Source organism: Pezoporus wallicus, unplaced genomic scaffold (assembly GCF_028554395.1).
Source record: "Pezoporus wallicus isolate ANWC-B61680 ecotype Strahan unplaced genomic scaffold, APGP_CSIRO_Pwel_v1 contig_3181, whole genome shotgun sequence".
NCBI classification, from domain to species: Eukaryota; Metazoa; Chordata; class Aves; order Psittaciformes; family Psittacidae; genus Pezoporus; species Pezoporus wallicus.
Window position 1 is genome coordinate 1726865 of NW_026641700.1, and position 22645 is coordinate 1749509.

Consider the following 22645-nt stretch of genomic DNA (forward strand, 5'->3'; position numbering starts at 1 on the left):
ACCAATGAACACAGCTGACTCAGGGGAGTACAATCTCTTGGAAAGCAATAGAACAAAACCCAATATGCATAAAACAAATCCAAGTCACTAGGCTTCACCTGATAGAACCAACTACCTGTGTAATAACAAAGCAGCAGAAACCATTTCTTATGTGGCTGCATAAAGCTCTAAGGTATCTAGTTCTCACGTAGTTTACTTTTGGGGTTCCCCACCTCAACATTACAGAGGAGTTTTATTATGTATTATCCAACAGCCATCAACATGATTGATTAATAATTAGATTTGTGCAATGAAGGAATTCTACTGTGTAAGATTTGAAATAAATTTATTTTTGTTTGAAATTGGTTTCACTACAAGTCTCCTTTCCATACCTGACCCAAAAGTTTTTACTCAGTTTCTTGGTTGTGTATAAATGTAATTCCAAATACAAGCAATTACAGTTGAGGTTCATCCTCTTCCATTCAGGAAAAAAAAAAACCAAACATCCCCTGTAGACTGCTTCAATCTATTCTGGGAAAAGCTGGATACTGAAAGTTGAAGGACTTCAGTTACCTTAAGCTACAGCGTGTGCCTCTGGTTTGACTACTTGTGTCTGAAGTCTCCTGGTCAGCCTGTGTGATAAGGAAACTTAATTTTAAGCTTCTGTGTGCAGTGTCTGAGAATTTGTTTTGCCTTTGACTCGGTTTATCTTCTGTGCTGCTTCCTGTGATGGAGGAGGGAGCTGCAATGTTTGCTGAGAAGGGACTTCAGAAGTGCTGCTGCTGGAGCGAGGAGGGCAGGCTGATGGTGAGCTTGGTGTAGGCAGCATTTCCAATCCAATCACTCATTGCTGTAGCCAAGCTGTAACAATTGAAAAGGAAGTCCCCAGGTTTGAGGTCACTTGGGAGCTAGCTGGCTGCTGAAGCATCTGTTGGGCTGAAGCATACAATCAAATTCTGACTCAGGATGGAAAAGTCATTAAAATCCAAGCCACTAGTGGCTTACACGGCTCTTTTCATTTTCAGAAGTGAAATCTTTTCATCACAATGACAGCAGATTACATGCAGAAGTAGCTGTAGTAAAGGAGTTCTGGTGATTTGTGCGCACAAGTGCATTTGTTATGTAAACCCATGAAATTACATTAAGGACAGACCAAACTCAAATACATTAAATGATGCCCACAATCCATTAACTTGAATGCAAAACAGTTTAAAACTTCTCCCTGCACTGATCTGACAATTCTTAATTTAAGAAAGCACCACCAGTTAAATTCCATTTAACAGAAACCCAATACAACTTTGGGGGCAAGAGGGAATTGTTGCTTTACATGTTTAAGTGAGCATACAGTGAGCTGACGAATACGTATTTGGTGAGCTGGACTAACCCAATGACTTGTATGTAAACTTCCACTGTTCGATTCATTTAAAATGTTTTAAAAAATCTCATCATTTTCAGTGTCCCTGCTGGTTTTGCAGGTTTACAACTGATGAGTTTCTGTGAACTAAGAGTACTGAAAAAAGCAAACTCCAAAATTAGCTGTGATGCGCCGTCAAATTTTACAGCTGGAAAAAGAGGAAAGCAGTGTGATACACACAGTTGGAGTTAAGTTACAGTAAGACAACACCAAGTGATGTAACAAAGGTCCACGTCAGTACAATATGAACTACACTAGTGATGTGAAGCAGATTAATGTTATTTCCAAGTCAGCTTGCAGCAGACTTTGAGACTCCTGTGCTCAGACACGAGTGTTAGTACTGATGTTATGACCTAGTGAAGGAAGAGTGAAAAGACTCACCTGCATTCTCTTCTGATCTTCAGCCCAGCCTCTGGGAAGAACACTGGGCGCAGAGTGGTAAGATGTTTCCCTCTCGCTTTGTGTAGTTTGGATACAAAAGGCATGTGGGGTTTGGGTTTCTTTGGTTGTTTTTTGGTATTGTTGAGGTTATTTTTTAGGGGTTGGGCTTTTGCCCCTTTCTTTAGGTGGAGCAGTGAGCTACTTGCAATTGTATCAACATAGGACAGTGGAAAAAAATATTCTATTACTGGCATAAACCCTAACTTCAGCTGAGTTGCATTTGAACCAGTTAAAAATCTGCTGTGGTAAATGTGATGTGAACTGAGGTCAGTGTCCATCACAATTCCTTTCATTATGTCTTAAGCTGGAAGAGACAATGTGGTTCAAGCATCAAGATACAGTAATAAAGTGGGAAAATGCAAGTGTTCGTGTATACATGTTTGATACAGGGGAGAAGTATGAAACAAATAACCAGACGTTGTTACTGACTTTTAACTAGATGGAACGCCTATTTTTCAACTGTATTTGACTGTTTTTGGACCAGCAAAGTAAACAGACATCACAGGAATTACTTGAGGGGGAGTATGGCTGTACTAAATATGAGGCAGAGGGGGTTTCTAGCTGACATTAATCGTCTGTGGTATCTCAGGCCACAGTTGTAGGGAGTACCACGCCACTTTGAAACCCCTGTGCATTACAAATTGCCACTCATTTTTCCTCTTGAGTTTTCATTTGGGCAAACCTTTTAAATAAGTATATGGCACCTTTTTCCTCCTGCCTGTTAGGTCTTGCATTTGTAGGGGGCTTGTCTCAGGAGTTTGAAGAGAGCTTTAATATGCTGGAAGAGTACAGAAGTGAAATCCATGGGTGTCTGGGGTGCTTGCCCAGTTCTCCGAAGCACTACAACGGTGCTCCTGTGCTGCACAATCTGAGACACACACCCTGCAAGACTGCTGGGAGTCAAATCACTCTTACAGTTGTAAGACCTTACTACTGATGTTTCTTACATTGACTAGAATCTAGGGCTGGTTCCTGTTAACCCCAGTAGCAAGGAGAGGTTGCAGCCAGGACAAAAACAAAACTGAAAGCAATTTACTAGTATGAGTTTGTCACCTCACAGTACTCATTCTTTCATTTGAACTTTAAGATGTAAATGCAATTAAAATACAGGATATGGCACAAGACATTAAGGAAGTGAAAGGTGTGAAGTGAGGAATTTGACACTAGGAAACATTGCATTAAGGCCATGAGTTTGTTACAGAGAAGCTGATCCCAGAGCCAGGAGCAAAGTCCAGCTCTGTGTGTGCCACGGTACACACAGGAGAAGCTGCAATAACCCAGTTCTTCCTTACACAGTGTAGGTAAAGAGAAACAAAGGGCTGACACCATAATTCAGCACATGCAACTTCAGAGCTTATCAGTGCTGATAATATATATAATAAAAAGTTTTAGAGACTAGTGAATCCATTTATGCATTTGAGAGTTCTACAATTCAGCAGCTTCAAGTACCAGTATAAAGAAGATCCTTTGTTATGCAAGTCCCTATTTGTAGGGATTTTTAAGTCCCTATTTAGTTTCTGCAAGAAGCAACCTGCATCTTACACACTTGGGTTAGTTGCTTACTCACCTTTACCCATAATAATTTTGCAAATGTGGTCCCGCGCCCACTCCTGAAGCGTGGAAGCTTAAACAATCCATCTTCATTGTGAAAGAGGAAAGCAGGGGAAGATGCTGCTCTTGGTGATTTGCCTTCTCCCTTCCTGGGGAAGGTTTAGGTCAGGCAGACTTTTCCCTCTAGTGTCACAACAGTCATTCTGGGCTGCACATAGGCATAGGACAGGCAGCTCTTCTGACACAGTGGTCTTAAAAATGAGTCACAGTGTAGGCAAAAGTGCTGTCAGGTTCTTGTATGGTTCACAATTTTCATGAAAAAGATGAATCAAACTGGTACAAGAGGCTTTTCTGCGTTTGCCACCTTTCTCTTCTAGTAAGAGCATTGTCATACACCCTCAGTTTCACATGACAAACAGACCAATTTTAATGCATACCCAATTAGTGATCAGTTAATACAACTTCAGTTATTCACCCTGAGGTTTTGCTGTAGCATAGCTGGCCACACAGAACTAAACACAGGCTTCAAATTCCCAACAGCCATTTGTAAATGAGTAACAAAGCCTCGAGTCCAGGCAGATGAACAGAGGGCTGCAAGTTCCCTGCAAGCTGTGACAGCTTGCCTTAAGGATTTCATTACAGGGAATTAAAATATTGACTTTTAAGCTCAAAGATCACTTTATTCTCCATTCATCTCATTTTGTGTATTTCAGTTAAATTCCACACAGAGGGTACAGATGACTTAAGTCCCTTTTAAATCAAAGTTGGATCTAAAATTTGAAAAGTTAATTTTTGAGTTTTAACTACACATTTGAAGTGACCTTCTGCCTTTTTTTCTTAATTCCAGTTGCTCTGTATTCTTCTCTCTGCTTCAAATACTCTGTTTTGCATTCTTCATAGAATAATGGATCAGAATAGCTACAAGACAAATACATAATGCTGGTTTTCATCTTGGAATATGGAACAGATACTGTATGAATAACATTCGGAACTGATCTTCCTCTCACACCCGAAGGAAACTGGCCTAACTGCAGTGATAAAATACCGCACCTAGGCGTTAAGGTTACCTTTGTAAACTCTAAATACTGAGATACTGCATTCTCTCTCACGACATCATAATCCTTTTTAAGCCTCTACAGTGAAGCCATGAAGAGGAAAGGTAGAAAAAGGGGAAGACAGTTGGCATTTCAGTTCAGGGAAGTAATGTATTACTTGCATTTACCTTCTGCAGCACATTAATCTGCTGCAGAACACTGACATTTGTCATGCACCCGAGCAACTACTGGGAACAGGTTCAAGTGTATATCTTGAACAGCATGTAGCTGTTTGTAGCTCCTTGACCATTAAACTCGATTCATTTTTTCTCACAGCTTTGATTTCAAGTAGAGTTATCCAAGCAGTAAGCATTTTTTTTCAATGGTATTTTGGTTGGGTGCTGTTGTTTCGGATTTTAAAACCGAATTAATTCTTAAGTTCTCACTGCAGTCAGGCCTGAACTCTCGCCTAGCTGCTTGAGTTTCTTCATCAGTTCCCACACACTTGAGGATACCTGTCACTAGTTCAAAGCCATTTAATCTTAACCTCTGGTTTAACAGGGCAGGACACACATTCCACCAAACCCCAAACCAAGACCTTTCCTTCCCCCCACCCTCTCCCTGGGAAATTCAAGGATCCCACATGCCAGCCTCCCAGCACTGGGGATAAATTAGGACTCTGGAAAGAGACGTTTCAATCCATCACAGCATCAAGTTGCCCTCTTTGGTATGTAACAATTTCCCCGCTGCTGCTGCAAGTGCTTTTCACAACAGCAGGGCATTTTCAGGACAGTGACTAAACTGAACTGTTCAAGAAGCAAAATCCAAACAAACTTATCCCACACAGGTAACGCAGCACAGTCAGCACAGTGCTGTGTGTCATCTGGGCTGAGAATCTTGTGTCTGTCAGCATTTAAATCAAGGAAATCCATACCCATCACCATTTAAATCAAGAGGATGCTTTATAGCCATAGGGCAGCTTTATTAAGGCAATGCAACTCTGTCAGTTAGGGCCCTGACCTTCACAGTTTATAATGAAGCAAAGATACAATCTTCAGAAAATACACTGAAGTCACTAATCCCACATAACCCTTCAGAGAAGACTTAAGATTTCTACTCATTTCTAGATCAGTATAGGCCAGGCAGCAACAACAAAAGAGAACAAAACCTCATGAGGTACTTACTAGCCAACCAGACAGTCTTTCAGTGCCGTGTTCTCCTGCCGACACTTCACCACCATCAGAAAACCAGTTTCTTGACAGCACTTAGTAAATGCTAGGGAAAGAAAAGAAAACCAAAACCCACCAAGTTAGGAAATGACACTGGTAAAGAACTCCACCTGTGTGTGTACTCTCCCATATAAAAATCCACCTTCTTGTATCCTGGACGCTACTCCTAAAACACTAAGGAGGAAGTGATCCACACACTTCCTCACACTAAGGAGGAAGCTTCACACAACCCCTAGGTGAGGGTCACCTGCTTGTCCTTGGCTGTATTGGGATTTTGCTAAAACAGTTTACAACTGGAAGTATCATTTGCTAAAAGTGCTGATGACAGTTTTAAGTGTCCTGCAGTCAAAGTTACATATGTGCAAAACTCTGCAAAGAACTGATGTCTTACCTACCTCAAACATTACTTAGGAACACTTAAAACGTGCTTCAACACAGCACCTCACCTAACACCACTATGTGCTACCTGAAAATGTACAACTGAAGTATGCAAAAAATGAGTTTAAATTAAGCAGCTGATTACCAGTTGGGAAGACACTGTGACCTATGCTCAAAGGTATGCATTAACAACCCCACTTAGTTTCCAGGATTTTGTTTGGTATGTGTTTTAGCTTTAGACCTCAAGTCATCCAAATCCACATGCACACTTTGAGGATACTTCTGGCTACCCGAAGTTTACTCTGAACAATACAAGAAATGTGTTATCAGGTTATCAAAATGTTTCTTTGGCTTTTAAAGGTGAATCTGACATTTCTTCTGTTCTTTCCTGGACTGTTGACATTGAATGTCCCTACATCAGCATCTTTAAAAAAAAAAAAATCATACCTCTGATCACATTTCTCAAAATGTCCTTTGTTTTCCCTGGAGAAAACCTCAGAAGCCTTTAAACGCTCATGGTTTGCATAGTGACCAGTTTGATTTCTGTTCTCTACAGGCACTTGTTTAAGTGCTGTGCTGGTTTGTACTAATCATCCCTTCAGGATGCTGTGAAGTCAGAAACGCCAGCAGGAGGTCCCTCTCACTCGTTCGCTCACCAGTCTCACTGGCTGAAGGCGCGATTTCCCGAGAACAAAACCCGAACTGCAATTGCAAACATCCCATGGCTTCAGGAGGCCCTGCTTGCAGTATGTGGCCAAGCACTGCCCTGAAGTGATAAAACTGCTTCCAGCTCTCTAGCTTTAACCTTACTGACACTTAACAACAGAGAGGAAGAATAGGAGCAGGTTAAAGGATACTAGGCATCCTCATATGAGCACACAAAACCTGATTATCCTGCTCTCCTCTCTTCCAGCACTTTAAAATCTCTCTGGCAGTCATGTAAGGAGTGGGGTATAAGACAGGTTTAGTTATAAATGTTTACCATAAACATGCTGGAGAATGTTGGTTTGTTTTTAATTAGGTTGTCTTGCCTCACAACCCTTTCATGAAAAACATCTCACTGCTAAGCAGCACAAAGAGTGTTAGAACTACTGGTTTGGAGAACAATCTCACAAAAAGTGCACAATAGTTCCAGATATAATCTCAAACCAAGAATTAATCTCTATCTCTGTAATCTTTACAATCACCACTCATTTCTCACTCAAGCAGTACCTGCACAAAGCTTTAGGGTACACAGCAAGACACCACAAACGGAGCAGATACGGAGGATATGATACAACCCCACTGTAGTTTAACACTTCAGCAGCTCTGAGCAGTGGTTGGAACACTCAGGAACCCTCAAACACTCAAACCAACCTCCTTCATGATACACCACAACATGATACAGAGAGTAGCTGCTCTTTCAGCGCACAATGCATCTTTTAGAAATCTTCTACATCCTCTAATCTTTAGCAAATGGCTTTCCATGACTATACAAGACCATGTCTGCTTTCTCCTTGCAAGCAGCAAGCTACTGAAACAAAACCTTAGGCATCAGTGAAATCAGACATAAATTTAGGCCAGTCTGCAAACTCACTGCAGAAAGAAATGTTTCAAACAAACGATCAAAGTTATCCCCACTATTTACAAATAAAAGCTGAATAAAAGGAGAGACAGAGCTCAACACAAGCGAAAACGCCTTGTCAGAAAGGGAAAAAAAAAAAGCTCATCCTTCACAAAATGAACCCTGATGAGGCTTTGCCAGGACAGCCACATATGTCCATCACCGAGTGCTCTGTGCACAGATAGGGCCAGATCCAGTACTGCGTCAGCAAGCTGCAGGTGCCTACCAGTTACCACGGAAACTGGCCACGGACCCCTCTCTCGTGACATCCTATCTGACACAGGTTAGCCCCACAGGCTCCTCGCCACACCACAGGCTGTGTTTAAGGGGATGCACACTGAGCAAAGGGCTCTTCTCAAGGCTGCAGCTCAGAAATAGTTCACTGACCAGTTCATTGCTGATTCGAGGCCAGGTTTCATCTTATTCCTCAATCTCTCTCTCAAACAAAGCTTTGTGCATCTGCTGCAAGGCAATTCCCAAAGTTTTGGGCACAGTTGCTGACCATTTTAAGTCTCCTTATTTTCACAGCATTACAACCACACAGAGAGATTCTACCTGCTGAAGCAAGCTAGCTATTTAGTACCTTCTCTAAATCAAGCAAGTACGTATGGCCAGACAGTATCTTTGCCAAGACCAAGGTCTGTTTTCAACTGAACAGAAGCTGAACAACCGTATTTGAACATAGAGCAGTTCAGCTTTGCCAGTTTTCACATATAAAGCATATGTAAGTGATTTTTCTATGGAGGGAAGACCACTTTGCTCCTATGATTTTCAGGGACAGTGACAGCTTTGTGGCTGAGTCAGTGACAAGTGACCCCTCCACGGACTGACTCTTCAGCAGGGAGCACCTCAGGCCCTGAGCAGCTCTGGGAAGCTGCTCACTTTGGTCCTTGGCACCTCTAGATCCCCAATGGCCCAGGATGCAAAAGCTGTATTTCACTGGGTCTCTCCATCTCAACTTACGTCCTTGAGAAAGCAGGACATGGAGAACATGGAGAAACTCAGCTGCTTTTATAGATCCTGGCACATGCAGGGTCACAGAGCCTTTAAAAGGGAAGAAAGAGCTTTTAAAAGCCTTCTAAAATTATTTCTGACACTGTCTGGAAATGCATCATTATTTTTTATAAAAATCCTATTCAGAGATTTTGTATAATTTTGTTCAGATACAGAATTACAGAAATCATGTTGGAGGTATCAAGAATTATTTTTGAATGTCAGATTATTAATTAGCATGTTTGATGGTTGATTAAGAATTGCTTTAAGTTACAGAGTATTCTCTTATTAGAGCTTCTTTGATAATTAGCTAGAAGGTTGACACAGTAAAGAACTGTTCACCAAGATCTTTACATAAATCTCTGCTGAAATATAATCAATATCTAAGAAGGATGTTTTTCTTTAGGGCTTTTAATAGCCTTTTCCCTCAACTCTGTTTTATGACTTTACTACAGGACAATATGGGAAGCAGATGGAAACTGAAGTGAAACTGGGCAGCAGTTCATTTATCTCAGAATGAAGACTCGACAGTTGATTTCCCCTGCCTATGCAAGCAGTCAGAGAGACGTGCAGTAATCAGCACACTAAAGTGTTGATTATCAGTTTTTACAAGATCAAATACATTACCAGAAAGTTAGTTACAGCAAAGTTGCATGGTATGGAGGGTGTCCACCAACAGATGACCTGGTACATAACACTTCTTAATTTAAAGACAAGAATATAAAAAGCTACGGTACTACTCGTTTTCATCTCAGAACATAGAGGTTCGAGAAGTATTTATTCTTATATGATGAAAATAAAAACTTGTAGGGCTTTGACTCAAAGGGACAAACCAACATCTGGCATAACACAGAGCCACATCTCTGCTGCACAAAGATAATGATTTTCTTCCAAGCCACTAAAGAAGACAAGGTTAAATTTAACACTCCTAACCTCAGTATCTGAAACCTACAAACAGTGGACAACAAAACCAAGGCACCATATTTAAAACACTACACAGCCTACAATCTCCCTCCACCCCAAGCAGAGGTAGGTTGGTCTCAGATTGTGTTTGTAGGGGATTTTTAAAACTAATCTTTTACTCTAAATACTTAAAAGATACTTCACTATCTCTTTCTGCAAACACAAAGGTCTCTCCATGTGCAAAGCAAGAGAAGAACGAAAGTGTTTGGTACTGACAACCAGCTGCACAGGAACTGTGTTGATAGAATAGTGCCAAGGGGTCCTTGTTATTCTTTTCAGTGTATGAACTGTAGGCAGTACAAAGACTATTTCTGAAGTTCATTTTTTACAGGTTCAGATTACAACAATACTTGGCAGTTTCATACTGATTCCTGTCACAAAGTGCTGTGCAATTATAATATTAGAACTGTAGCTTTACCAATCATAACTATGTATCTATTTTGCAGATGTCCTTGTACACAAAACAAATGAAATATTCCCCATTATCAAGATAAATTGATCCTCTCAGGTCTGGCTCCAGTTTATTTAAAGACTTTACAATTTTACTACTTAAGAGAAAGTCCTACAGAGGTGTTATCTCACCATTTATATTTTCTCAACACTTATGATACTGCTATCACACTCTTAAAATAAAAAAAAAGCTTGTATCGTGATCCGGACCAGGCTTGTGCTCTATTCCTGAGGTGGCTTTTTGCCTTTAAACAGAAAGGGAAATAGTTCTGTCCAACATTTAGGTAATTCCTTGAGCTCTGCCATTTGGTGGAGAAAAGATGCCCCAGTAACACTGGGGACTTGGGGGGGGTGATGGTGGAAGGAGGAGGAAACAGTTCTCCTTAAAATGTAAGCAAGTACAAGATTTTTAGATCTACATGTGTTAGATGTATATAAATATTAAAGTGATACAGAACATTATGAGCAATATTCAATGGTGAAGTTGTTCCTCTTTTTATTTTGGTATTAAATTGTGATTTACTAGCTTGTTACTTCGCAGTTACTCAGTATGCACAGAACAGATCACTGGTGAATTTAATGAGCCAGAGGAAGTAGTAGGGTGCACATGAAAAGCTTGTTTTACATTGTAGAGTGCGAGCTATTTTATATTTCTAACACAGTACAAAAGAAAGCTTCTCTGTAGATTGCTCATGGTTCAGTTAACATCACTGAATATCTAATACCTCCAACTCAATTAATTCTCACCTGATTAAGATCAGTCTGATATTCAAACTAAATCATCTCTCCAGTCAAGTAGAAATCAATATTTCTGATTTTACTTTTAAATTACAATAACAAATAAAATACATGCATAGTCAGTAAGCCAGGAATAGCTTTCCTATTCTAGTCTACTATGGCATGCATAACAGCTGATTAAAGAATTATTCTAATTTGAGGAACAATATATATAAGACAGATTAATTTGAATAGAGGGAGATAGCATGAAATAATTCAATGCATCTTATATAGGGCAAAGAAAAAAATTGACATAAAATAACCTTGATTCTTTGAAATTAACTTCTGTTATCAGATCAAACACTTTGTCTCCACAAGTATTCATTTGCTATAACATAAAAATAATCATATACTTTCCCTTTTCCTGCCCATCACCACCCCAAAAAAGCTGCTACATTTCAGCTTCTGTAGCTCCAACATACTGCTGAGGGCACCTGTATCTGTCCTGGGGCAGATGATCAATATGCAGTAGCACACAACACAGGACTGGGGAGGACGGACAATTCCAGGAATTTCAGGAAAGGGATATTCACTGTGTTAAAGATCTCTCCTATGCAACCTTTTCCAGGGTGCACTCAGCACTGAACCCCAGGACAGTAGACCCTTACAGTGAAGAATTTCTTCCTTATATCTAATCTACATCTATCCTTTTTAAGTTTCAAGCCATTACCCCTTGCCCAGATAGCATAACTGTGATCTGCAGAGGAAGAATGTATCCACAAAACCCAAGAACTGTTTCTATAAACACATTTCCTTGGGGTAAAGAATACAAGTTATATCCTAGAAAGAAATCTGAACGCTTTGCTTTAGAGGACATATACAGATGGCAAACTAACACACGGAATTGGACCAAGGGCCCGTTTGTCCTGTGTACCATCTTTCTCAGAAGCAAGTAATAGCTGTTTCAGAAAGAGGTGCCAGAAAGTCTACGTTACAGAAGAACATTTTCTTCCTAACCCCTACCAACTATGAGCTTGGCTTATACCTTGAAGCATAAAGTTCTCACCTGCCTCTCAAAACCCTTCCACAATGGGTCTTATCTGACGAGCCTCCAAGAGAAGAAGAGGAAGAAAGAGATTAAAAACCAGCCCAATACCAAAGGCACATGCTAGCCTGAATCTCCCCAGCACCTGTCAGCCTCTTCAGTTTAAGTCCTGCTGAAGTCCCACCTACTGCAGTTGTGGTTATCTGTGTCATACCATGGATGCCTTTTTCATTAGCAAGCTTTCAAAATCCGGCTGCAAAAATTAATTGGCCTCCAAGTATCCCTCGGCTGGATGTGGAATAGGCCAAAGCAGCGGGGAGGAAAGGCACTGCACAGGTCAAAAATGTTTGGGGGCTGGTTTTTGTTTTCAGAACTATCCAGGTACTGGCTCTGTAAATGCCACTTGGAAGCAAGTCTTCAAAGTTTTCAAATCTAAAATGCACAGATATTACATGTCTCTGGGTTTGGTCAACTGCCCACACCTGGCAAGAACATTTATTTTCTGACATTACAGCTGAGAAGGGGCTTTCCAAATGAATACAGGAAACCAACGGCTTATTTAAACTTGATTTCAAAAGTCACAGGAAAAAATAAGTTGTTTTTTTTTTTTTCTTTATTTGTGGTGTTTGTTGGTTTTTTTTAGAAACCACAGTATCATACCAGTTTTGAACACTCCTGTAAGGCATGTACGGATTCTCCAGCATCACTCAGTTCAAAACAGAAGTTGCTGCTCAGCTGCTTGTAGACATAGAGAAGGCCGAGGTACTCAATGAGTTTTTAGCCTCAGTCTTCACCAACAAGAGCTCCAGCCATACTGCCCAAGCCACATAAGGCAAAGGCAGTTACTGGAAGAATGCAGAACTATCCACTGCAGGAAAACATAAGGTTTGAAATCATTTAAGGAACCTGAAAGTGCACAAGTCCATGGGACGTGCCGAGGTGCATCTGCAGGTCTTGAGGGAACTGGTGGATGAAGTTGCCAAGCCATTACCGTATTTGAGAAATGCAGGAAAGCTCCTGCTTAGTGGAAAGGGGGAAATGTAACCTCCATTTTTAAAAAGGGAAACAAAGGAAGACTCAGGGAACTACAGGCCGGTCAGTCTCACTTCAGTGCCCGGCAGGATCATGGAGCAGAGTAAAGTAATTAACAGACACACACATGCAACCTCAAGGTGCTTCTCAGCTCCTAGTTCTGCTGCTTGGGCAGGGACAGGTCACCTCTCCTCATTCTCTGTTTCTGTATCCGTGCTGCACACATGAGATCTGAGGCAAGTGACTTTTGGGGGGTGAGGCTTCGAAAGATTAATCTTTGTTTTCAGTCTGATAAAGATTCCAAAGGCACACAATCCGCTTTGACTGGGGAAGTGTTTTCCCAAGTAATACAGAGCTGGGAAAGATGTTTCTTAAAAAATGTACACCTTAAAATATCAGATGATCCTTTCCCGATGAAATGCTATGGTAGGCATTATTTGTAGTAATATGCATTTAGTCACAGAATTTTGACAGAACTTGGACTTCAACAGCAAACAGAGCTTTGGCACAGATGATGCTGAGGACTATCTGTCTGTTAGCTTTACTGTGGAGGGCATGAGCTTGACCTGATCTGATCTCACATCCTGGATTTCCAGACTTGTATGCACGTGTATACACACATCTTTATAAATATATGCACATACACACACTTACTTTTTTTTGCCCCAACACACAGAAATACAGTACACTGTCACATTTATGAAGCAAGTTCCAGCTCTTTCAGGGCTAAGGGACAAAACCGCCTGCCTCTGACTAAGCACAACACTCAGCACAGCAGTACAAGGAGGGTTATGTTGTCAGAAGCCAGAAGAGAAATAGCAAAGGCATAACTATTATGTATAAGGCTTTACAGTGACTGTACTTTGTCAGGCAGGGCAGGTTTAGGTGCTCAAAGATGAAAATGTGCTGGGTTAGTCAAATAGATTTGTTAAGAAAAGCAGAGCTCCTTTTCTTCCCACTGAAATTATGAAGAAAAAATAATGTCTTTTTAAGCAAAGTAAGCACATTGCTGCGAAAGTTTCCTTGGGTAGATCATGATTTGTCTACTGAAGATACTTGATTTAGGAATGTACTGGTCAAGTACAAGCACTGCCTTCTATGTAAGGTTTCAGGTAAAGCATGCCCAGTGAGCACAGCCACCTAGTTGAACTGCACTATTCCTAAAGAGCTGCTTCCTTTATAGCTGCCTTGATTTCATTTTCCTCCCACCCTGCAGTAAGTATCCCTGACATCAAGCATTACTGTACTGGGTGCTGGAAGAGGCAGAACTGGAACAAATGCAAGTTCCCCCATGGCTACTGTCTGTCACTGCCTGCTTTTATATAAAAAAGTGCATCCAACTTGAGCCGCACAGAGAACCCTCGCCGCTGTGCATCCTCCCGCCTCCTCTGGGACCTGCAGAGCCACTCAAGGACAGTGAGAAGTTAGCATAACAGATGATCAAAAGAAACAACATCCCCCTCCCTGTGTCCCACAGTGACTGACTCCTCAGCTGAACTCCAAAGCTGAAGAGAAAAAAAGCGGTTTATAGGAGACAGAATGGCAGAAATAGCAATAACCTCCTTCTGCCACACGGTGGAGATAGAGCAGGTCATTTACGGACCTCTTGACGAGGCAATTACACAAATATTCCACCACACCAGCTCTCACAGTGTGCTGCTTCAGGGATAGCTTTTCCCCCCTCAGTTCAATTTACCGTATTTCCAAAAGGATGATTTTAACTCCAAGTTCCAATACCGAAGTTGGAAGTAGCAGCAGTAGTTCTCTCTCCTCTGAACATCCTCTAAGCAAAAGTGAAACTGTCTTCAGGGATCCAGATGGCGAGTGGCAGTGGGATGGGGCATACAGAATAGGATCAAAATTTCAGACCTTCTCATAGACATTAAACCGAAGAGATAATGACAAGGCTATTTAGAACAATGCAAGACTGGCAGCTTATTACATACAACCTTACTTGGAGCAGTTCTGTTGTGGATCAAAAGCTTGCCTAAAGAGAGCAATCAGCTGTTGCTTCTAGAAGGGAGGAGAACGAAGTCCTAAAAATGATCAACCCCCTCTCCTCTAACCTGCCACGTCTTCTGTTCTGATGCATTGCTCCCATGAATCATTCTCTGACCAGCACATTGGGCACAGACATCAATCATCAGAGAAGGGAGAAGGCAGAACTGAAGACATACAGCTCTGCTGATAAAGTCACTGGTTTTGACAAGGAAGCATCAGGCTGAACCCTGATGTCATGCCCAAGCATACAGCAGATACAACCAAGGGATGCTTCTGTTATGCTACTACCTGTTGGAACCAAACAGTACCAGGCCAAAGCATTATACCTGTATAAGGGGGTGTAATAATAGACCTGATTCAATAGAGCAATGAAGAAATGAGGCCATTTCTCCAAAGCAAAGGTTCTAATTTTGATGACTGTTCAATTAAATACTTGTTGACAGAGGGTTTACAAACAAGCCTCTGACAAATCCACAACGCAAACCAAAATCCACCAGGAACTAGCAGCTATGAAAGTCCCTCAAAGAGGAAGAACTGTTCTTCAGTGTAAAGCTTAATGGACAAATAGCATAAAAATCTGTGTAATGCCAAAGACTTCCCTGGGACAAATCCAGACCTAGTTTGGTGTAACAAAGCCTTGGGGACAGCGTTCTAACTTCTAACAGCTGACTATACTGTGTTCCTCAAGCTGTACTTCTACATGTACTGAGGACATGTACACAGGTACTCAAGCTTGGCAGCAGGTGCTTGTTTAAGTACATCTACTCTGCCTGCTCCAAGTATCTTGTTTCTGATACAAAAAGATTTGAGAGTAATACAGTCTCAACACTGTTATAAAAGAAACAGCAAAAATAAACACTTAAATGTGGTTTCCATATTTAGAAAAAAAAACCCTGCTCTTTAAAAAAAAATATTTAGTGATTCTTCAAGCAAGGGGGTATATATATATATATAATACATATATGAACAAGTATTAGCATGCATCTGCTAAAAAAATATTGGCAGCGGAGACATTAAAAGTTTAGATGAGGAAAAAATATATATGTATATGATACTTCGTACAAAATATCGTATGCTACCCAAAAACAAGAGAACTGCTCTGGTATTGTCAACTGCTTTCTAAAGAAGGAAACAAAGTTTGCTTCTAACAAATTCAGCCAGGGCTCAAGCTGCTGTAAAGCAAGATGTGACAGAAGACCCAGTGACAGCTGAGGACACTAAGAATTCAAAGCATCATCAGTGGCAAAGACACCAGCAGAAACTGAGGATCTTAATGCTGCCATTACTGTGGCCTTCTCAGTAGAACTAGTACATCACTGTCTTAACTTTTGGTCTCTCACGTCTGATTAGGACTGAAAGCTCTTTGGAGTGCATCCTGACTTCTACATAAGGATCTTTTCCAGCTTATGACCTCTCAGTGCTGTGACTGCATGACAGCAAGTACATTGGTACACTTTAATTACAAGAACACAACCTGGCTAAAAATGTTCCCTCCATTTTCCGGGTTCTGAACTAAATGAGCTTTATCCACTGAATGCAGATGTACACATGCCTCCACCACCACAGATCTGTCAGTATGGAAGTTTTCCCAAAGACTTCTCTCACCTTTATTCTGAAAAAAAAAACCAAACCAAAACCCCAATCCTCCCAAAAGCTAGCATATGCTGTATTAATGTAAAACCCCTAGAGGGCAACTCAGCTTCAATTTCAACCTGCATAAATATTCAGCTTTTTAACTGGTTTACAGATTATGTAAACTATTTCCTTCAACCTTGGGCTTTTTTTTCCTCATTTAAAAGAAATGAATCCTTTTCATTATCAAATCACACTACTGCTGCCTATTTAGTGTAAGCTAATCACCACTGCCGACCCAGAGACAGAGTTCTCAACCCAACAAAGCTCAAATGTGTGCAAAAGAGAACAATAAAGAAAACATATGCAAGGGCCTCATTTAAACAAAGACAGAAAACAAGCATATGAATGTCTGAAATCACGCTCTTTGCATTAAAGACCTTTAACAATACATCTTGTTTATTATTCAGCTTAGTATTAATTTATTGCATGGCATCTGTTTTCTTATATAGCAGGCTGGTTGCAAGTCTCAGATTTAGGGATTTAAGTTTATACTGTTGGCATTATTTGCCTATTTTCCTCTACATACTATGATTTAAGCCTTATGTAAGTATTTGAGGACACACACACGAAAAGTGATGAAACAGGAAAAAAGATGTCAAATTAGCCATGGAAGAGAGCTTCATTTATTCTTCAGTCTTCAACTGAAGCCCAGCTCTGCTGCTAGTGGTGAAAATAAAACAACAGACAACCAGGAAGTAATTTGTGCCATGAAAGTGAAAAACCTTCACTTAATTCCAAATGTTCCCCCCAGATTTTAAAATTGCTAACTCCAATATCTGACTGAGCCTTGTCTGCAATGAAGCAGCAGGCATCAACTGCCTTGCCCCTGCTTTCCACCCAATCTTGGTGGGAGTTGAAAGGCACTTCGTAACCTGCCAGTCCACATGCTCACAGGACCTGCAGACACACTGATGTTTAACATTAGAGGAGGCACTAACAAATCACAGGACTCTCAAGTGTCTCAAGATAGGCAGGAAGAAAACAGCTCAAGGGAATCCTTCACAAATGCTCACAAAGCCCAAGGGTTTCTACATGGCTTCTGCAGGAACTCAAATACCCTAACAAAAATTCGTAACATAGTCCTCCTTGCTTTATGCATACTAATGCAATGCCACTTATATAGTGACCATGATAGCTCTCTTCCAGATACGATCTTACCCTCATTTACATGTGCTAACAGAGACTAAAAATGACTACCAGTGGAATTCACTTTACCTAATTTTAGCTGCCCAAAATTTACATGTCTCACCTAAAGCTGATCCTGGGAGTACCTTGTTGTCCTTGACACAAAACTGAGAGACAGAGTGCAAGCTACTTCCAGAATGCAGTTAGGGCTCACCTAAGATTTAAATAGGACGACTGGTGTAGACTAGACATAACTTTCAGATGACTAGAACTGGGATGAAATGTCTCCCCCCTCCTACATGACTTAAGAAAAAATCATAAAGGAGAAGTTCAAGGAGTCCACCTAAGTCTCCAAAGGTAGTGCTCCACTCACAAGGGTCCCCTCTCTGAACACTGCAGAACAGTATGAAGTAACTGCTGCCCCACTGGAGCTTTGAAAGACTGCAGAAGGGAGAAGAGCATGACTAGACACTTTCTTATTCAGATTCAACCCCACTGATTGCTTGAAATAAATTGATCATTCTGACTTTTTGCCACAAGTTCAGCTAAGGCTTACAGACTCGAGTGCTGGAGAACCATTAGTACAAAACTTGCCCAAGTTAAAAAGTTAACAGTGCAATCAGTTAGCGTGGACACATAAACGACTCATTACTATTGCACTCTCTTTATGGATGCCCACAACACATGGCAGAACCTGAATTTCAGTACACCAACTTTGTAATCAAATTTAAGATACTGACTGTATTACATTAGTAACTAGGCAATTCTACCTGCTTCACATAAAGCTGTTGTAGACATTGGTTCAATTTAGCCTTTATGTGAAATGTACCTAGGCAGACCTGAAATATGGTCATGCAAACACTAAATTACCTTCAAGTGCTTTTAACACACTCACAGAGGTGATCTCTTCCCCCTCCTTCTTACAGCGGCTGAATTAGCTTTCAGGCGAGTCAGGTCATTGCAACTCAAGCACTAGGGCAAGGCAGGTCAGTAACATCAGCTCTGGAACAAACAGCACTGCACTGAGACTGCTGCTTATGCCTCAGAATTAATAAACTCTTGTGAACTACAAGCCTTGGGTAAGACCAGGAACCCAAACTAGGTTGCAGTAATAGAACTGCTGCCTGTGGAATGTTGCACTGTTTCCTAAGCTCAACTAGTTATCGTCTAGAAGAGAACTTCATTCTGTGGTCATGCCAATCCAGCAGTTTTCCACAGAGACAATAACATATTTTTGCATTTAAAAATCCACCATGGAAACTTACCTTTCATTAACAGCAGCAGTAATAGGATACTAATTAAATTCAGGTACATAAATGCATGTTGGAATATGTAAGTTGTTATCTAGAAGAGAATGGAACCAGCATATTTAACTTCAGCAAAAAATAAAAAAAAATTCCTGCACTGATATTTAAACAGCAAGAGAAGAGAAGACAACAGGAACAATTCATCTGAATTACTGGGCTGCTGGAAGAAATCAGCTAAAGCAAAAGTTGTCAGCTCTGTTAAACATCTTCCTTCTACAGAACTGCAAACACTTATTTATGGGGCTTGCAATCTACTAAGTGTTCTCTGCCCAACAATGAATGTTTCTCAAAAGTTTATGGTCAGTCAGTAACCATTATTTACATCAATATGATTGAAGAGTGAAGAGAACAGATTCCCCAAGCAGTATTCTGTTTTAAAACAACTGCTGAAGTTTCACAGTTACTTAACGGATGAAGTGTACCAAAATGAACTTAAACAATAGCCTTGCTGAAGCAAGAGGATTCTTTTCCACACCATTCTCACACCCCACAAAGGACTTCAACTTCCTCAAGCTGTTTTAAATGTATAAAATGAAAAAAATCCAAACCATCACATATACATGCAATATGCTTTTAATTTTCCAACTAAGTGTAAGATGAAGACACCTCTTACGAAAGGAAAGCTGAACTATTAGCACTATTACTCAATGGTAATGAAGCATCATTGGATGTAGATAATATATTTTAAATACAGGACACTGGACAGAAGTCACTGAAGACACTACAGAAACTCTGAGCTCTGTTAGTATCCTCTTAAAAGATTAATTGTTAATTACTAATTAATTAGTAAGTAAATCTTTGGTTATGTAACCATAAGCAGTATACAGTTTTTTATTTTCTATATTCTATGGAAGGCAATGGTAAGTTTCTGTTTATTAACTAGACACATGTTGAAGCCTACACTAACATAACACGGAGCACTGCCTGTAAACATTATGGCCTGGCAGAATTTTACCCTGAACTTCAGAGTTTTACCATGAAGATGGGCATAGCTAGAAGGAATATTCCCATCTGAATCCTGACATGCTTGCCCTGCTGCACTGGGTCTCACTCAGCATGCCACGTTTCTTTAACCATGTTGACTTTTGCTTTCAAGTATCTCCCTCACTGGCGTGCTCTGCAATCAGGAAAGAAACAGAATGGATGTTTCCTGCACTGTTGGGGTAGGAAATGGGATGGCACGCAAGCAGGCACCATCTTCTCCTGGTTACTATTATACTATCGCCATAACCAAAGTGGGTATTACAGATAAATTAATGCTTGTGCAAATCTTGTAATACATGTTTTTTTCCGTATTTGGGAGCTCAAATTCTTCAGCAATGTTACTTTTGTTATACTTCTTAAACAATTAACAGAAAGTATACTGTAGATTGGAGAGTTCATGCACATTAAGGAGGAGCATTAAAAAAGAACACTCAAAATACAAAGAAACAAGCGGTAGAAATCAGGACAGATGAGGAGTGACAAAGATTATTTACACTGGAAAAAATAAAGAGTACTTTTCATCACTGGCCTTATGAATTGTTTTGACTGGTCTGTCAGATTCACTGTAGGAAATTATTACTACCCCAAAGGCAGAAAAAAAAGAAGTAATGGGCAACAAAGTATAGTATTTGAAGTCATTCTTCTTTACTAGAGATCATTTTTTCAACCTGAAAGCACTAGTTCTCCCCAGTTAGTTCCTCTCTAAACATCATTTTTTAAATTGTGACATTTTTTGTCTGGTTTTCTTTCTTCCTTTATTTTCAATTTTCCATTCTCACAAAAATAACACTATAGAATGTCAGGGTCCAACACCTTCCCTAAGCCACCTCAGAAATTCAGTGGTATAAACAGCTTTCCAAGATGGTTAGCGAACAAGGCTTTTATTTTCACTTTGCTTTCCGCCATTTTTGCCTTTTTTAGATAAAACAGATTGTTCTATTTCTTCCATTCAAACTGCTACTTTTGGTCAGACCACTACTCAGAATCGCCTGAATGTCTGAGAATATAAATGACTTGATACACAAATAAAAGTTAGTTTAGACATTTAAGAAACCCCAAAACTTAGGAAAAAAAAAAAACAAAACCAAAAAAAAACCTCACCATGCTTTCAACAGTAAAAAATAACTAAGCATTGGAACAGCCTGTCTATAGAAGCTGCAACATAATTCAGGCTACAGGACAAACACAGGGATGATAGCTATGGCCACAAGATAAGATGATGGCATAAAGAGTCTTCTAAAAGTCCTTTCCAGCCCTGCACTCCTCTTATGCTTGATTGATTCCTCTTATGCTTGACTGATTGAAGTGATTTTCTAGAGCACTCAGGTTTGGCAGCCTTTCTATGGAACTGAAGCTAATACTATTAAAGCACAGTTAGAACAGCTAGACTGCATCAAGAAATTCTGCTTTCAACTCTCTCTTATGTGCTTGCACTTCCTATACATTTCCCACATTCAGAAGTCCTTTGCGCCAACATAAGCTGCGTCTCCATGAAATGACTTCTAGGTCTGACAGTCTACAGCCACAGGTGGTATTACATCTCAAGCCACACCTTTGCAGTGCTTTTTCACCAACTTCACAAGTATCCCATTACAGCAAGCGTATTATCTTATTTCTGTCACCAAGAAACAAAGCAAGACCTGTATCAAGCCAGGTATGCAAGTGTAACAATGAGTTTATACACATAGTCAGACTGTATGATGTAGTGTTTCAGAAAGAACTATTTAAATATCCTTACAATATGCTCCTGATCTGGATGCTTGGAAGGTATATTTAGTTTCTATTTTTAGAGGAAGGAATAGAAAAATTACTAGATACTTCCTTGAAAGATTCTTGATCACAGACAGGAAGAAAGAAGTATATAAAGTGCAAAACACTGTATGTGATAAAATGCATACAAGTAAATCCTGAACTTGATATTAGAAAGAAAAAAAAAAAAGAAAAAAAAAGGCATTTACAGCTTATAAGAAACCTTTCATTAAATTCATTTTAGGAAAAAGGTATGAAGGCATATCCTTTAATACCATAATTAAAAGTCCAAAATTTCCTACAACTATTTCAAGTCCTTCCCACTACAGTGGATAGCAAGAGAAGAATCTGCTCACTCCATCCAAGGGAAATTTTCATTCACTATTCTTCTACAATATCACCTTCAAAATTCCTAATGTAAACTCCTTTCCTACTCATTATCCCATCAGGATGATTACCGTCCAGCCCTTATACGATTCCTTTCAAATCCTTTACTATCATCCCTCTCAAATCAAGCATGTAGCAGCTAAATTGTTTTTCTCATTCCCTGATCATCAATTTAAAGCCTCACCCATACCTCCAAAGCTCTGTACAGCTCTAGTATTCCCTGTCCATCCCCCTTCACATCCTCTGACCAGCTCTGTAGCTCTTGATGCCTCAACCAAAACACTTCTCACCTTCTGTCACATACTTACACTTCAAATGAAGGCACCTACACTGATCATATGCAGCACACATTCTGGGTGCTCTTTCTGCAAGTCTGTTAAAATTCAGAAGGATGGCAACAAAGCACAAATGTTTTTTATGACCTTTTATTATTGTAGCCTTAACTCCCAACTTAGGCATCAGACCTGTAAGTACAACATTCTTCAGAGTACAGATTTCCCTACTCTTCCTATGCAACAGCACAAAGACAACTATTGAAAAACAATTAGAATAGCAACAAAACAAAATCTGAGGGTGGGAAAGAGGAGGATTATTTTCTGTTGCTATTATTAAAAGGACCTGAACAATA

General features: G+C 40.1%; 1 protein-coding gene across 1 annotated transcript in view; it reads right to left on the bottom strand.

Annotated features, from left to right (window-relative positions):
• Positions 1 to 4039: 4039 nt before the first annotated feature.
• The window catches only part of CMC1 (C-X9-C motif containing 1), a 41121-nt gene continuing 22515 nt past the window's right edge, over positions 4040 to 22645 (bottom strand). The window contains exons 3-4 of the mRNA XM_057424902.1: positions 5604 to 5694; positions 4040 to 4303 (exon numbers count right to left, since the gene is read on the bottom strand). Coding sequence (XP_057280885.1) covers positions 4189 to 4303; positions 5604 to 5694 — 206 coding nt within the window. The 3' untranslated portion in view covers positions 4040 to 4188. The remainder of the gene's footprint in view (positions 4304 to 5603; positions 5695 to 22645) is intronic.